The sequence below is a fragment of the Triturus cristatus genome, chromosome 4_1 (genome assembly GCF_964204655.1).
Source record: "Triturus cristatus chromosome 4_1, aTriCri1.1, whole genome shotgun sequence".
Classification (NCBI taxonomy): Eukaryota; Metazoa; Chordata; class Amphibia; order Caudata; family Salamandridae; genus Triturus; species Triturus cristatus.
In genome coordinates, this window is record NC_140585.1 from 195,094,123 (window position 1) to 195,111,074 (window position 16,952).

At 42.5% G+C, this 16,952-nt stretch overlaps 1 protein-coding gene across 4 annotated transcripts in view; it reads left to right on the top strand.

The window, feature by feature from the left end:
- LOC146854003 (glycine N-phenylacetyltransferase-like) overlaps positions 1-16,952 on the top strand; it is a 401,407-nt gene that overhangs the window by 223,505 nt on the left and 160,950 nt on the right. For all 4 annotated transcript variants that reach the window (XM_085651867.1, XM_085651868.1, XM_085651865.1 and 1 more), the window contains one exon: positions 3,410-3,590. In XM_085651867.1, coding sequence (XP_085507993.1) covers positions 3,410-3,590 — 181 coding nt within the window. The remainder of the gene's footprint in view (positions 1-3,409; positions 3,591-16,952) is intronic.

Genomic DNA, 16,952 nt, shown 5'->3' on the forward strand with positions numbered 1-16,952 from the left:
GGTTTTATGCAATCCCCTTTGAGAACCAGCAGCTGCCCGATGTTTAAGGAACTTGAGGATTTGTTTCAGGTCAGTAAAGAAATGTGGTGGTCCTTCAGATAGAATCCGCAGCTTGGCCAGAAACATCATTCTGTATTCTAGATCAAGTTCAAGTTTAAGTTTTCTCTTAACTGAAATAAAGTCACGGCTTGTACCTTGGACTTGCAGTGCAAAGTCAGGAAACAGGGACAGCTAGCTACCTTCATAAGTGCTTCCTGAGAGCAGCATCACGATCTCTATAGTTCAGAAGGCGTGCAATTTTTGGGCGAGAATCGGTGCCCGGGACTGGTCCAGTCACCAGGGAGCAATGGGCGTGCTCTACCAGGAACATTTCCGAGAAGGTCTCCCTGCCCAACGGTGCCATTAGGAGTTTGACTGCATACAGTTTCGTATTGGCGACATTGGTGGACTCTGCTACTCCTACAATTTGTACATTATTCCACCTTGAATGGACTTCCAGATCCTCAGCTTTCGCCTGCAGTGTATGAAGGACTTCTTCCATCTTAGTATGTACAATCGACTTTGAGCTTATTATGTCTTCAGCATCAGTCACCCTTTTTTACATAGTATCTAACCTTTTGGAGTGTTAATCCAGTCTCTCCATCATTCTATTCATCCTGAATGAGAGGGCATCAATTTTGACGTAAATTTTCATTAAACTATGCTGTATCGCCGCAAGGATCTGTTCCATGTCTGAGTCTACAGAGGCATCATTTGACTCCTAGCCAGACTCCAAGGCATTAGTGTCACTCTCCATGGGCCCGATTCACAGAACTAACTTAAGACAAAATGCTAAACTTACTACCATTTTGGTATTCACAGAAGGCACTTACTCATTTCGGTATTCGCAGAAGTTAGGAGTCCTAACTTTAGGACTCCTAAATGCCTTCTGTGAATACCGAAAGCGTTAAAATTAGGATTTTTCTCAGTTTAGTAGTAGTATAGTTAGGACTCCTAACTTTAGGACTCCTAAATGCCTTCTGTGAATACCGAAAGTCTTAAAATTAGGATTTTTCTCAATTTAGTAGTAGTAAAGTTAGGACTCCTAACTTTAGGACTCCTAAATTCCTTCTGTGAATACCGAAAGCCCTAAAATTAGGATTTTTCTCAATTTAGTAGTAGTAAAGTTAGGAGTCCTAACTTTAGGACTCCTAAACTGAGAAAAATCCTAATGTTAAGACTTTTGGTATTCACAGAAGGCATTTAGGAGTCCTAAAGTTAGGACTCCTAACTTCTGTGAATACCGAAGTGAGTAAGTGTCTTCTGTGAATACCAAAATGAGTAAGTGCCTTTTGTGAATACGAAAATGGTAGTAAGTTTAGGATTTTGTCTTAAGTTAGTTCTGTGAATCGGGCCCCATGTGTCTAGTGGTCTTTCACTCATAGAATTGCAGCTTAAATTATTAGCTATCAGATTTGCCCATGATGAGCACTCCAAAGTCCACTATTGTATGGGCCAGCAGGAAGTGCCAAGTACACAGCAGCACCAGGTCCACCCCAGGTCCATAGGCCTGCTAGTCAAAATTATCTGAGTGGGGTATGTGTGCTCCCTCCGCTTGTGGCAGGGAGTAACCTATAAGACGATCAGCCGGCAAAGTTCGATGTGTGTCACCGTTGCAGAGTAGAGGCTGTTAACCCACTGAGCATTAGGGGGAGCCAGGTTTACATACAAGTCTATATGACATGGGATCTGCACTGAGCAGAGCGTTGTGCAATATCATCAGAAGCGCCTCTGCAGGTCGCGCTCTCAGCAGAAGTCATACAGGGACTGCCCCAGGCAAACAGAACTACGCAGTTATGAGATAGGCATCATAATTTCAGAGCCAATGTGAGTTTTTCCTCTAATTGACTACCTCACCTTGAGGAAGAGGCAATCTGTCATGCCACCTCAGGGCTGCTCGCTCGTTTGGCCCACAGCAGTGCGATCCTCACTGCAGCACTCTATTCCAGCAACTAAGGCTGTGCTGGCCGGCAGGCATAAACTTCCACCGATTCTGCAGGGAGCCAGTCACTCAGACTGCCAAACCTTCAGCAGCCGCCGGTCGCTTCCTTAATCACAGCATGCAGACCAGCAAATGCAAACTGTCCAGCTCAGCACTGTGCAGAGTCCCTGCGGTCCCAAGGATAGTGTGCTGGGCTCCCAGAGCTCCACTAATCAGCAGCCATCTTGGAGCCAGTCAAACTCCACCCCCAAGAAAAGTATTGCTTTATGATGTTATGTGTATTTGTAAAGCACATGATCCTGGCCTTGAGCAGGTGTGAGCGCCTAGCCTTCCTAGGGTATGGAAAGGGGGAGTTAGTCAAAGACATATGTCTTCAGCATTCTGCCGAATTCAAGAAGAGAGGAGAAGGCTAATGTGTAGCGGGAGGTCATTCCATGCTTTAGGAACTAAGTGCTTGAAAGCCTGGCCTCTAGATGTGTGTGAGCTGGAGTCTGGAAGAGCGGCTGTGTCTGGGTGATTGGTGGAAGAAGGTGCAACTGTTCCGATAGGTGGGGCATAATTTAGCTGTTATTTCAGCTGTTGCTTGGGAGCTATTTGAGGATCCTCCTAAGTATCTTCAGAGTGTGGAATCAGGATGCTGGGACTGCACTGACGTTTGCAGTCATGTCCAGATTGCTCTTTATGATGATCCACAGTTTCCTGACATGGGTGCTGGGGTTAGTGTGGGACCAAGTTCGACTAGCCACACACAGGAGTCCCACAGAGACTTGTTTTTGCCAAAGATCACTACTTCTATCTTGTTGGTGTTGAAATTTTGCCACAGCTCCACGCTCCGCGATTTCCTTGTAAATGCCCCATTGTTTGTTAGAACGGTTTCCTCTTGAATTGAATGTGCATTGTGGATGAGGAAGTACTTCACAGTTTACAGATACTTAATGTATTTCTGTAATGGCTGTTTTCAAGCAAAGGGTTCCTTACTGCCTATGCTGTAAATTTAAGATCTTGCTGTGATTTATTTGTGGTGTATCTCCCCATAGTAAATTTTATTAGAACATTGGAATGTTGGGAGCTCAATTGAAGAAAATGGAGTGCCCCATGCTTTTATGGGCTGGTAAAGGCCCGCAAAGCAACATTCCAATGTTGTTTTCAAAGGCCTCTCGGAGCCTGAGGGAATTTAAAACCCTCGAACTCCGAGAGGCCTTTGTTTTATTTGTTGGAACATTCTGCCCTCTAGTTGCAGAATGTTGTAATAGCCTTATAGCGCTTCGTTGCTGGGCTATACCGGCTATTGAAGTTCTGCTCCCTTGTTAAAGTCCCTCGCCTTCGGCTTGGGCCTCGGACGCTGGAGCGGGCTACGGTGGGCTAAAAGGCTATATTAATAACTATGAATGAGCGCTACATTTCAGCATCCTTATGATATCTCCCTAGGTCTGCAGCAGAGCTTAGAAAATCTGATTGTGAGCATTGCTGAATCTAAAGGGTTGGAGTTGGAAAAACAGCAATGTCTTCTGTTTGTCAGAGATATACATCTGGGTGTCTCTGAGAATAGCCCAAATGTGAACTCAGAAGAAGAATCAATTGTCCAAACCAGGATTCAGCTCAAAACAAGGTGAGTGTCTCATAACAACAACACACGATACGCAAAGAATGTCACATTGTTCTGAGAGATAACACTGAGGTGATTCAAGCAACATTAGGGGCCAGATGTACAAACTCAAAGGGTTTGCAAATGCTAAAACCTTTTTTTTAAATGTGCTGCTAAGCCCATTTGATGATTTAGAAAAAGTTTTCTAATCGTCAAATAGGTTTAGGAAACCATACCACCATTTCCAAATACCATTTTTTAAATATATTTTACCGACCCATTCATATTGAGAATGTTGAAAAAACATTTTCTAGGATAAAGCAGTGACTCAAGGGACCACTGCCTACTAAAAAAGTGTGAAATGTGAAATGTTTAGCTATTTTTCTAAAAACGCATCCCATTATCATTAAAGAAAAATGTATTTCTTAATTTTGCAATCACAGACACTGTGGTCTGCTAAACAAAGTGTTGGCAACACATAGTGAGTTTGAATCTGCGACTTGCCTCATTAATGTAGCCTTATAGCCCGCCGTAGCGTGCTATACCAGCTATTAAAGGCCCGCTCCAGCGTTAAAGGTCTGAGCCGAAGGCGAGGGACTTTAACAAGGGAGCGGGATTTTAATAGCTGGTATAGCTCAGCTACGAAGGGCTATAAGGCTATTAGAACATTCTGCCACTAAAGGACAGAATGTTCCAACAAATAAAACAAAGGCCTCTCAGAGTTCAAGGGGTTTAAATTCCCTCGGGCTCCGAGAGGCCTTTGAAAACAACATTGGAATGTTGCTTTGCGGGCCTTAACCGTCCCGTAAAAGCATGGAGCACTCCATTGTCTTCAATGGAGCTCCCAACATTCCAATGTTTTAATATGCATTAGCTATGTAAGATATTTAAGAACCGACCTATTAGTGCCTAATTGCGACCAGCATTTTGTGAGCATATATGCCTAATAGCTGTTTCTGAGCAGGACCCACTTCTGGGTTACAAGGTATAGCGGTGGGCTCAGTTCTAAATCATTCACATTTTATGAACGCCCTGAGACTGATGGTATGCAATTCTGAACAGAGAACTTGTTATTTAGATATCACCTTGTGCCGCAGTAAGATCATGCTGAATTGGTGTTACTTTTATAATTTGACTGGCCTTGGAAACATAGAAGACTGAGTTAGTGTTGGAAGTCAAATTTAGAATTAAAAAAGAACCTCAGTCCACATGAGTTAGGGATGGCAGTTTATGATGATGGTGTTCATATTTGCTGTACTGCTCACATAAGGAGTTTAACTGACAGCAACAGAATGATAAACACTAACAATCACCAAGCATCTTGGCTCCTTTTTGTAACAATTCACAATGTGTGTGTGCAGGGCTGCTACCTGTCAACTGATTACAGGCTTGACCTGATGAAAAGGTGTTCACTTTCAAGCTCTGTCCCAGTGCCTTTATGCACCACAGCAACAAATTCTTCCTGGCATATCCCTGTACTACTCTGAGAGGCAATCTTCCCTGAACACAGTACTCCTCTTGCGGAGCATTTGTTGTAAAGGTCCTTAGAGCCTCACTCTAATCTAAAAACAAAACCACCACCTTTGATCCTGCCCTATTGCTAATCTCAACAGGGTGCCAGTTCCCACTTCAATCTGGAATTTTCCCCTTATGCTACCTTCTTTTGTATTACTTATTCCTGTTTACCACAACAGCAGTCATTTCTCCACTGTATGAATGCACTACGTGTAACCATATCCTAAAAGACCTTTCATGGGGCATGCCAAAGGCTGGGATCGGGAGTGCTGTAGTTCCGATGGGGACTTTAGTGCTCCACGACTGGAGCTGCCAATCCTTTTAAATCTGTTAGGCTCAGTTGCAGGTGATGAATATTCTGTGAGAATGACAGACAAGAATTGTTGTTTTCAAAACCGTATATATTTAACTTAATAGGGAGTTTATACAGAACATGTCGTGAGCAAATTCAGTAGCAAAGGATACAGTTCATAAGTACAGAGAACTAAATACAGTTCTAAGTGAAATCTGGCATAGATTTGCCTTCTGAAGATGGGGAAAGGGGTCTCCTCCATGTAGAAAGCTAAATGTCCTTTTATTGGTCTTCTAACAAAGGCATTCATCAATTTTAAATGGGTGCACAATTCTCAAGATATGTACCAACAAGGAACAAGCAAGTAGAAACCTATTACTACAGAATACTTTTGAAGTTTCTCTCATGGTAATATTACATAGCGACTGCAGACATTCTCACTGCTTGTTCCGGCAATTCAATTGATACATTGTAATAGCAATAGCCTTGGACAGTTGAAATATCCTTGGCTAGGCACAGAGGCAGAAAAGGTCTGTGGGAACATTCTCTGTTTATGAGTGTGAGTCCTGCGATTCTTTATTTAGAACGAGAATACCAACAACATTTTAACACACGATCGTTTGGGACATCGGTGTAAGTTGGAGTACAATGTAAACACAACCTAGGTTAGCACAAATCCAATTTGTAATGTGTTTTCTATGCAGGGAAACCAGCTCTCATACCCCTTTGCCTTCTCAACATGCTCCCAGCTTCTTACTTGCAGTCATCACCTCTGATACAGCTTTCAGTGTTCAAACCCTAGCCGTACCCACACATTCCTAATTGCCACCAGCGGCCTTAGGGTACTCCCCATACAACTGTCTTTTTCAGACTGCCCCAAAGACTTAACTGTCTAAATATCATGTGTCCTCCAACTTTACTAGCTAGCCTCCACTGTTCGTAGACAGACTTCGCATCCACAAAAACCAACATGGCCCCTCCCTACTCAGCTCCAGCAAGCACTCAGCACCCCCTTTGCTATGCTTCAGGTCTCTTGTGCTTGAAGGGGATAAAGGTTGTTCCATCGCAGCAATGGCCAGAGTCCTTGGACCAAAATACTGGTCATGACTACACTCCAGAGGTGGGGAGGTCACAGCGGAGAAACACTACAGTCCAGAAACATCCTTCTCAAGACACATTACATGAGAACCCTTCCTGCAACCCAACCATAGTTGATGGAGGGGAAGTCCAGAATCTCTTTACTTGTGTTCTCCCCATATTGAAAAGAACCCCTGCGACACACAAGGCATCCATGGTGGATACAAGGTCAGCAGACCCGCTGTACTCCTCAGAGGGCTATATCTCTTTTCAGCTGGAGGGTAACAAAATGTATTGGTAATCACACAGATGGTGTCTGAAAACTCCTCTTACTGCTCATCAGATGGAAATTGGGTGCAGGCTTTCCAACTTTCCTGAAAAACAGGAAGTGGTGGAGAAGGGGTGCATGATTGGAAGGAGACAAAGTCCCACTTTTTTTTGCAAATATCTGGATATGTCAGGTGGCCTCCAAAGTCTGGCAGGACAGTGGAAATATTATGTAGAGGTGGGCGAAATTTGCGTAGTCGCGCTCTGCAAGGCTCCGCAAAGCTCCGCAAAACGATAAAAAATCTCAGCGAGCATGCAGAAATTCCACGAACACGCGGAATTGCTTGTTCGCGATCCTTTTTTCCTGTGCGCGAACGCTGTTTGCATGCTCGGGGGGAAATATCTTGCGAGCAGGCATTTTGAGAATGTGAACAGGTGAAAAATTCTGCGAAGCCGAGGAACGCAGAATTTTGGGCAATTCCACGTTCTCCGCGGAACGCAAAATTACCCAAATTTTGCAAGCGGAGAGGAATTTCCTGCCCAGGCCTAATATTTTGCTGACCCATCTACAAATATTTCATCAAAAAGTGGTCATAAATGGAGGCATACTTTTTGACAATAAAATAATAATTTGGAAACCAATCTATGTACTAATACGTTGGAATACAAAACACTGAATCACATGGAGTCATAGAACAGTCTGCTTTATTAATATTAATTCAAATGGTTGTAATTGCATGGCCTGCAAGAGACAGGAGACCATCATACCTATGATTATTATATTCCATAATGATTTTATTTTAAAGCAGCACATGGTACTGCTGCAATTTCTATTTTGGAAAACTGCAGGAGGAGCAGCGCTTACTTCTCCCTCTGAGACTGTGAAAATGTTTACACTAGTTACAGATCCAATTCGGAGGTCAGTAATCATCAATAGTTTGCAACAGTTGTCATAGTAAACAATAATATATTGCTTTCCAAACTAGAAATATGAGGGGGGACTCTCCTTTCACTGTCTCCTATTTGTGATTCGGAAAAGATCGAAAAAAGCCCTCATAAAAGTGCTTTTTTAATTAAAGAAAAATCCTTTTATGACCACGGACTCTGTGCCTTTGTGAATCACAGGATTTTCACTCACAAAACGGCTTTGTAGATGAAACTCTTTGTTTGGTTTCACTTTTCTTTGACTATATTAAATTACATATGTGTACCGAAGAACATACACCTTGCTTTATGTCTTTAGCTATTGAAAGTTTGCTTTTTTTCTGGATTTGCTACTCTACTGTATTCACTATTACTTATCCTGCTTTTTACGTTCCTGTCAACTGGGAAAATGTCACATTCCAAACCACTCTGCGATCAGGTTGGTGTCAACCTGCTCTCTCTTACCTTATTTAAGGAACCCAGTGAAGGGAGAAAGGAAAGGAAACCTACTATCAGAATCCCTACTTATCACTCTTTTCTCAAAACAAAAAGACTGTCCCTGTTGTAAAGAAGGGTCATCCTTCCTTTTTCTGATGCAAAACAGATTGACAACATCAGGGTCTCGACACCCTTCTTAGGTGACTCTATGTGAATGTCTTGAATCAACTTTACCAGTGGTTAATGATCTTCCTAGGACCACAATTCTCTGCTGCTACTTTGCTTCCCTCCATTCTACAATTACTGGCAGTCACCTATTCTGTGTTCTACTCAATATGCATTCCTTCTGACGATTGATGGAGAGATTGATGTTGTATAGTCCTTCAGCTCTTTCCTAACTTGGCTGCTAGCCGCAGAAGGAAGGCTCTTCACATAGTCATCCATTCACACTTCCCCACTCCATTATAAACTATGGGAGCCCCCATTCAATGCTTCTCATTGTTACCTTGGGTACCCCTACTCACTGGGCAACCTTCTTTTACATCTCGGAAATAGTCATCTGTGACCTACCTGATGGCCCCTGCTTTGACACTCCTGTCCTGCTGGCACACCCTTTAGGCTTTTCCCTTCCTGATACCAGTTCCTGCCTGCTGTGTCTCCCGCCACCTCAGACTCTAACTCTAATGAAATTTTTCCTCAAACCCACAATCTCTCTCCTTCCTTATGCCCACATTCTTATCAAGACCCATTGCACATGCAGTTACACTCCTGTATCTCCTGCTCCTCCTCCCCAAACAATAGTTTCTCAATTTGCTCTCTACTCCACCAAGGGTCCTATTCTCCTCCAAACATCCTGTATTGATTTTCAATGCCTATGCGGCTCTGAAGGGCCCAGCTTGGTATACCTCTATCCTCTAACCTTGTACTCTGCAGTGACCTATCAAATCATGTCATTTAACTCAGAGCATATCTATCTTATGGATTTTTCTGTAGATACTATTTATTTGTTCCACTACTACCTCACTGCCCCTGCCCAATGTACCTCTCCACTTGGGCCCAACCCTCCCCCCCCAGGATCGTTGTCTCATTGTAAATCCCTGCAATCATTACAAAGAGTTCTCAGCTCCTTCGTACATGCATCACCTTGTTTGTTCATATTTTTCATCACCTATTCCTTGGCCACAAGCATGTCTTCATGGGTGCCTACCAGCTTCCACTACTGATGCCAAAGAAGCTTTGCTGGTGGAATCAAATTTGTATCCTTTTCCTGAGATTTGACTGCACACTTCAGGCTCCCCTTTCTCACTCCACCATATTTAAACCAGTTCAATCATCTGCAATGTCCTCATTCATGACCATCACTGGTGCGTATTTTGCAGATATGCTCACCATAAATCTGGCTAGTCGCACACCACAGCCAGGTCACCATCAGTTGGAAAAATAAAAAACACCCTATTACCCTATTAAAGTGGTACTACCTGCACCCATGGCCTGAAATTAAATGCTTCTAGTAGGCCTGCAGGACTAATATTGCCACTCACTTACGTAGCCTGTCAAACATGTCTCAGGCCTGACAATGCAGCCTGTGTGCGCAGTTTTAGACTGCCATTTCGACCAGACAAAATAAAACCTCTTGAAAAACCTAAGCCTTCATTTTAAATACATATAAGTCACCAGAGGGTAGGGTGTAAGTATTTAGAAAGTTGGACTTGCACCTTTAAATTGTACATTTCTTGGTAGTGAAAAAAATTAAATTCTTTTTTTACTACTGCAAGGCCTAACTCTCCTGTAGGATAACATTGGGTGACCTTATTACCTTATTAGTTTGTTGTCTAAAGAATTGCAATTTAAAAACCTCTTTAATGGTAGAGTCAGATTTTCCAAAACAACTCTGAAATGCCGCTTTTAGAAAGTTTCCATTTACTTGCCCTAACCATTTGATACCTGCAAGTGTAGCTGGCAGTTGGTCTTTGTGTATTGCTCCCAGACAGTGAGACAAAGATAGAATAGGTATTGGCAGGATGGGACATCTCTGACTTGATAGGGGGGGGGGAGCTGTCACCTACCAGACTTGAACATCACAAAGGTCCATCCGCAGTGCGCTCACAAAGGTTTTTATACTAGTCATTTGTGCCCCAGATAAGCTGGGGCTAGAGCTGGCAGGCAGGAAATTCCAAACATCTCTGGGGAGGAAACCTCCAGAACCATCTCCTACTTCAAACCTGGCACCAACTATAACTATTTTACCCCCAGACCACTCTCTTCAGTACACCCCTGGACCTGTAAAAGACTCAAAAGAAGAACCAGTGTTACCCTGCTGCCTGAGTGAAAAAGGACAGTGTCTGCATCTTGAACAAAGGATGAGCAAAGTGACTCCAAGGCTTAGTTGGCTGGCCTCCTGATCTGAGCCTCGGGGACAAAAAAGGTTCTAACAACCTTGAATATAGCACCTGGACTCTGTCTGCTGTAATTCTTGCTCCCCAAGGGGTGCCATCCCAGTCCTGGACCCTTGGAAGTGCCAGCCCTGTGGTGGTCTCTTGGGCAGAACCAATATAGAGCAAACCATCTCCTCGCAGCTGTACATTGGAACCGACAATGTGAAACACATCCATGAAGCTGGACCTCGCATGGCAACTTGCTGCCCTTTAAAACTGCTGCTATGCAACTCATACCCAGCGCGGGACTTCGCATCACAAGCCTTTGTCAATGGCATCCTCAACAACGACATAGGACTTCCCATCAAAAGCCTAGTTAACAGCTTCATTAGAATTGTCGCTGCATCTCAGACGCTGAACCTCACATTGCATCTTCAATGCAGGATCTTACAACACTTCTCAACCAGGATTTAAGGTACTTTGTTCAGCAGCCCTAACTTGGTTCCTGTCTCTTGCCCATGCTCCATTGTGGTTGGTCTGAACTTATAACTTTGTCCTGGTCCGGGGCGACTTGATAGCCAGAGTCGGCACTTTGTTCTTCTAAGCAATTTCCTTACTGAAAACTAAAATTACATATTTTTGTTTCAACTTATTGGATTGTTATCATTTTGGTCTCAAATAATTTATGACATGTTATTATTTTCTTCACTTTGTTACTGTTCGAAGTGCTGCATAAATACTTTACACTCTACCTCTATGTTAAGCCTTTTGCGGCAGGCTACCAGGGGATAAAACACACGTTAGTTTGGAGTTGCTTGTGACTCCATCCTGCCTGAGGAATTGTGGTTGCGGTTTGAGTAGGGTTTCACCCCTTTAGCCAGTACCCAGGTTCCTACAACATCAACGGTGGGGGGGGGGGGTGATTAGAAGAAATAAATGGAAACAGTTAATAAGGGGTTATTATTCTCCAGGAATCCGCTAAAGAAAAGACCTATAGGTCGATAGAAATGGGGACCCAGACAGGAAACAAGATGAGAATGTGTTATAAATGAAAGCAGCAAACACTGAAGAAAGTCAAGAGCAAAACAGGACATGAAGCCCACTACTCCACATACACACATAAAGGCATTCACATACTGGGTCAGTCACCCATAGAGCTGCTCACAAACCTAGTCACTCACTAATACAGTCAATCACATAGCCACTTACTCACCCATTCAGATACACACACCCACTCACTCAAACAGATAATAACATGTACTCATGCACCTGTAAACTTCCTGACACAAGCACACACTGACTCATACAGCCAATCTCACATTCACTCACTCACCCATACAGACACTCATATACCCCATCCCTACCTATACTGCCTTTTACATACCCAGTTCCTCACCCATATATCATCGACACATCCACTTGCTTCACCACACAGCCATATATATACTTACTCACTCTTAAAGCCCGTCCTACATATACTCAATAACCCATACAGCCACTGACTCACCCACTCACTTATCCATATTGGCAGTCACAAACCCCTAACCCATCCACACAGACACTCAAACAACCATACAGGTACTCAGACAACCAATCACTCACCAATACAGCTACTTATATACCCACTCACACACCTAGACAGCCACTTAGACACCACCTAACAGGCTGATACAGACATTCACACAAGCAGTCACTCCTGCATACATTCATGGAGACACCTAATCATTCACTTATATAGTTAGTCAGGCACCCACTGATTCATCAATACACATTGGTATATATAGTTAACACTCATAAACGTTTTGAAATCACTAACAGTTACTGGATGATGTAATCAGTGATGTCATCAGTCATGTCACTTGAGATGTCATGAGTGATTTCACTGACCATGTCATGACTGATGTATTATGTGAGGTCATAAGCAGTGCATTGCCGGATGAGCAAGTTATAGTTAGCTCTGCTAACCATAACTGCAGAATTTCACTCAATTATTCAATCAATAGCCATTAGTAAAGTGCACAGTTACCTCGACAGAGGTGTCCTGGAGCTAAGAACAGACTAAAGAGGAAGATTCAACAATAATACTAACCCTGCTTAAATAGCCAATTTTTAAGGTTTTCCTAAACACATGTTCATGGTTTCACTGGGTTTGTACAAGTAAAACCTGAGCTTAACTATAATGTCCCTGTAACCTTTGCTTCTTCAGTGAATATATATATATATATATATATATATATATATATATATATATATTCACAGAAAAAACCATAGGTTTCACACACGTTATAGTTAGGAATTAGCATTTAAAAAACCTTGCAAATTCACTGAAAAAACCATAGGTTTCACACATGTTATAGTTAGCTGTACATTTCACTCGTAAAAAACCAATGAAATTCCACGTTATAGTTAGTGCAGGCAACTATAACTCACGCGACCGCAATCCTCTGTTGATGCTAATACTGTATCTTTAGCTATACATATATTACAAATATTTATTTTTCATAAAGACACATATGTCATCAGTGATGTAATATCTGACATCATCAGCAGAGGATTGCGGTCGCGTGAGTTATAGTTGCCTGCACTAACTATAACGTGGAATTTCATTGTTTTTTTACGAGTGAAATGTACAGCTAACTATAACATGTGTGAAACCTATGGTTTTTTCAGTGAATATATATATATATATATATATATATATATATATATATATTCACTGAAAAAACCATAGGTTTCAGGGGTGTTATAGTTAGCTGGACTTTTCACTTGTACAAAACCATTGAAATTCCCCCGTTATAGTTAGTTCAGCTAACTATAACTCGCGCGCCCGCAATGCACTGCTGATGACGTCACATATTACATCACTCATGACATGGTCAGTGACATCACTCATGACATCACTGATGACATCTCAAATGACATCACTGATGACATCACTGATGACATCATCCAGTGAATGTGTGTTATTCTGAAAATTAAATATGTTTTATATATGTATATCTCAAGGTCGATGGAAGAATAAATGGGTATATAAGTGTCTAAATGGATGATTTGTTTTTGAAAAATTGATTGTGTAACTGACTGATTAAGTGTATCATAGTGAATACATGGCTTAGTGAGTAATGTTTAAATATGTAAATATCTGTATCAGTCTCTCACTTTGTGTATAAGTGGCTGCATGGGTTGGTGAGTAGCTACATGGGTGTCTATATAGGTTATTAGTTGGTTTTTTGAGTATCAGTCTGAGTGTCTGCATGGTTCGGTGGGGGTATTACGTAGTGCATAGGTGCATGAATGAGTGACTCACTGTTTGTATGTGTTGAACACAGTATGTGTGCAGGACTGTATGGGTGGATGAGTGTGTGTATGGGTGTGTTAGTGAGTGAATGACTGTCTCAATAGTGTCTTTATGAGTAACTACATATGTTTTAAACTAGTATATGTGACTATTGGTGTATATATGTGAGTATATGTGAGAGTGAGAGATTGAAAGAGTTCCTGTATGAATAAGTATGTGTTTCTATAAGTGATTGTTTAAAAGACTAAGTATGTGTAAGTTTCCGTAGAAGTAAGTGTGGTGGTGTGTGTATAACTGTATATGCAAGTAAATGTATGTTTGATTCTTTATTAGCATGAGTGACTATGTGTGTGAGTAACTCTATGGATGAGTGGCATTGTGTAACAGGATGTATAGGTGTATGAGTACATATGATGAGTGAGTACATGTATGAGTGACTGTATTGGACTGTTGGTGAATGAGTGGATGTGTATGTGGATCTTAGAATTACTGAAGAGGTTGTTGTAACTGGTATTGGTATGTCCATTGTTTTGAAAATTTTAGTCTCTATTTTTGAATGTGTGTATCAAAGGTTATATTAGGGTGAGAGGAGGTCTGCCACTCTATCACAAGGATGATGTCATCAGTGATGTCATCAGTGATGTCATTTGAGATGTCATCAGTGATGTCATGAGTGATGTCACTGACCATGTCATGAGTGATGTAATATGTGACGTCATCAGCAGTGCATTGCGGGCGCGCGAGTTATAGTTAGCTGAACTAACTATAACGGGGGAATTTCAATGGTTTTGTACAAGTGAAAAGTCCAGCTAACTATAACACCCCTGAAACCTATGGTTTTTTCAGTGAATTTCTGAGGTTTTTTAAATGCTAATTCCTAACTATAACGTGCCTGAAACCTATGGTTTTTTCTGTTAATTTCAAAGGTTTTTTAAATGCTAATTTCTAACTATGCCTACAGAGATAGGACATGTGAAGAAAGAAGAAAAAATGCACAGAAAGAAACAAAAGAAGTGCAGAAAGAAGCAACAGAAGTCCTCAAATACGAAGATAAGTGCAGGAAGAAGGATAACGTGCAGAAAGAACAAAAAGAAGAGCAGAAAGAAGCCTTGTTGCAAAATCATCCTGTACCCTCAACTTTTTCAGACGGATACTGGTGGTAACTGAGTCTGACTAACCAGTCCTAGAGCCAGTGCTATGTTAAAAGACACTTAGAATACAGTGAAAACACCTACATACACTAGGGAACATTATGCGTTGGGGTCCCCCTGTGATTAGCCTTACCTCCTCTATAAGCCCCTAGTATATAATAGGGCATGGGGATTAAAACTACCTCTTAAAACAGGCCACAGGGCGTTTTTGCACACGTTAACTCAGGCCCCGTCTCCTCCTTTCACCATTGTGGAAACACGCCCTGTGTCCGTTTTTAGTTGGGAGATTAAGTTCATTTGAGTCCTGAGGGTCCCTAGGGTCCAACTAGCCCACTAGGTACCTCCAGTAAGTGCCACAGAGCTGCGTTGCAGAGAGGTGTAAAAAGTGGCACGGCCTGGACCACCTCTCTGCAATGCAGCTCAGTGGCGCTTACTGGAAGCACTTGGTGGGCTAGTTAGCCCCCAGGGGCCCTCAGTATTGAAGGGAAATTATATCCCCAATTTAAAATGTGCCATGGTGCGTGTTTGCACACGTCACCTCAGGCCCCGTCCCCTCCCTTCACCACTGTGTAAACGCGCCCTGTGGCTGTTCTAAGTTGAGAGATTAAGTCCCCTTGAATCCTAAGGGTCCCTAGGGTCACACTAGACCACTAGGTACCTCCAGTAAGCGCCACAGAGCTGCGTTGCAGAGAGGTGTAAAAAGGGGCTTGGCCTCAGAACACCTGTCTGCAGCGCAGCTCCCTGGCGCATACTGGAGATGCCTGTTGGGGGCGCGTTTGCAGAGTGCTGCATGGAGAGGGCATGGCCTCCGGCACGATGCCAGTCTTTTATTTATTTTATTTTTTTAAGAAGGGGGGCTGTGTGGTTCCCCTTCTTATTCTAATTTATTGGCCCTGATGACCCCATCCCCCAGGGCCTGTCTCCTAATTATATTTTTTTGACCCCAATCCCCAGGGCCGGCCACTGTTTTTTATTATTTTTAAAAAATATATATTTATAGACACACCTAGGACATGCTGGACAAACCGTACGTACCTATCACCATGACGATTTGCGTGATATTCATTAAAAGTCGACTATGCATGCAATTAATCCACGTGGAATGTATTTACACCACTAATGAAGCTCTGACATGTCTGATGCTCTACCGTGCCTAATCCCGGTAGACACCCTTGTCGTTTATTTATACAAACATGGGTAGCTATTGACGGGCACATTTAATACACATGCACACCAAGCCATTCAAAGGGGATTCGACAAAAATTCGACCAAAACTATGCAAGAAACCCCCCTCACAGTTAATAAAACACACATCCAGTGCCGGATGTGTAATACTTTTTATTTTACTCTCTGGAAAGGGGACGAACATCACTTGCGAGTCACAGCGCGCTCCTGACAGAGCCCAATGCTGTGTTACACCCACCATTGCCTGCCGAGTGCCACACACCTCTGTATTGTATTCCACTAGCTAGTGCATATGCTATGACACTCTCTAGCCCATGTGCACTGTAACACCACCCCGTGAAAATGTCATGCCACACTTGTCTTCGCACGGGTTATATTGCCCCATCTAACGTGCCTTCCTCGATGCCTATGTTATAACGCACAGTGCTATGCCATACATATTACAATTTGGGATCCATATCTTTGTCACAGTGCATATGCAACGTTACACTCCCCAGCACATATTTTATATTACAACTTTAGAGACTAGTTAGGTTACACAACACTGCCCTGTGCATATTACACTCCAAGGCGCATATCGCATAGCACGCGCTAGTGCCTGTGCTATCTCGCGCTCTCCAATGAATCTGTCATTGCGCACAATGTATTGCATATTATATTTCACGCCTGGTTCATCTTATATCACACTTTTTGGTGCATAGTTTATACCATACACTATATCTAGTTTTCATTTTCAATCGTGCTCTCAGGACTATGTTCTATATAACACTGTGTTCACCTACCCTTTTCACGGGCATTACATTTTGCGATAGGGGGTGGAGGGTCAGGGGGTGTTTTTGCCAAGTGAGCCCGGAGTCACAGTCA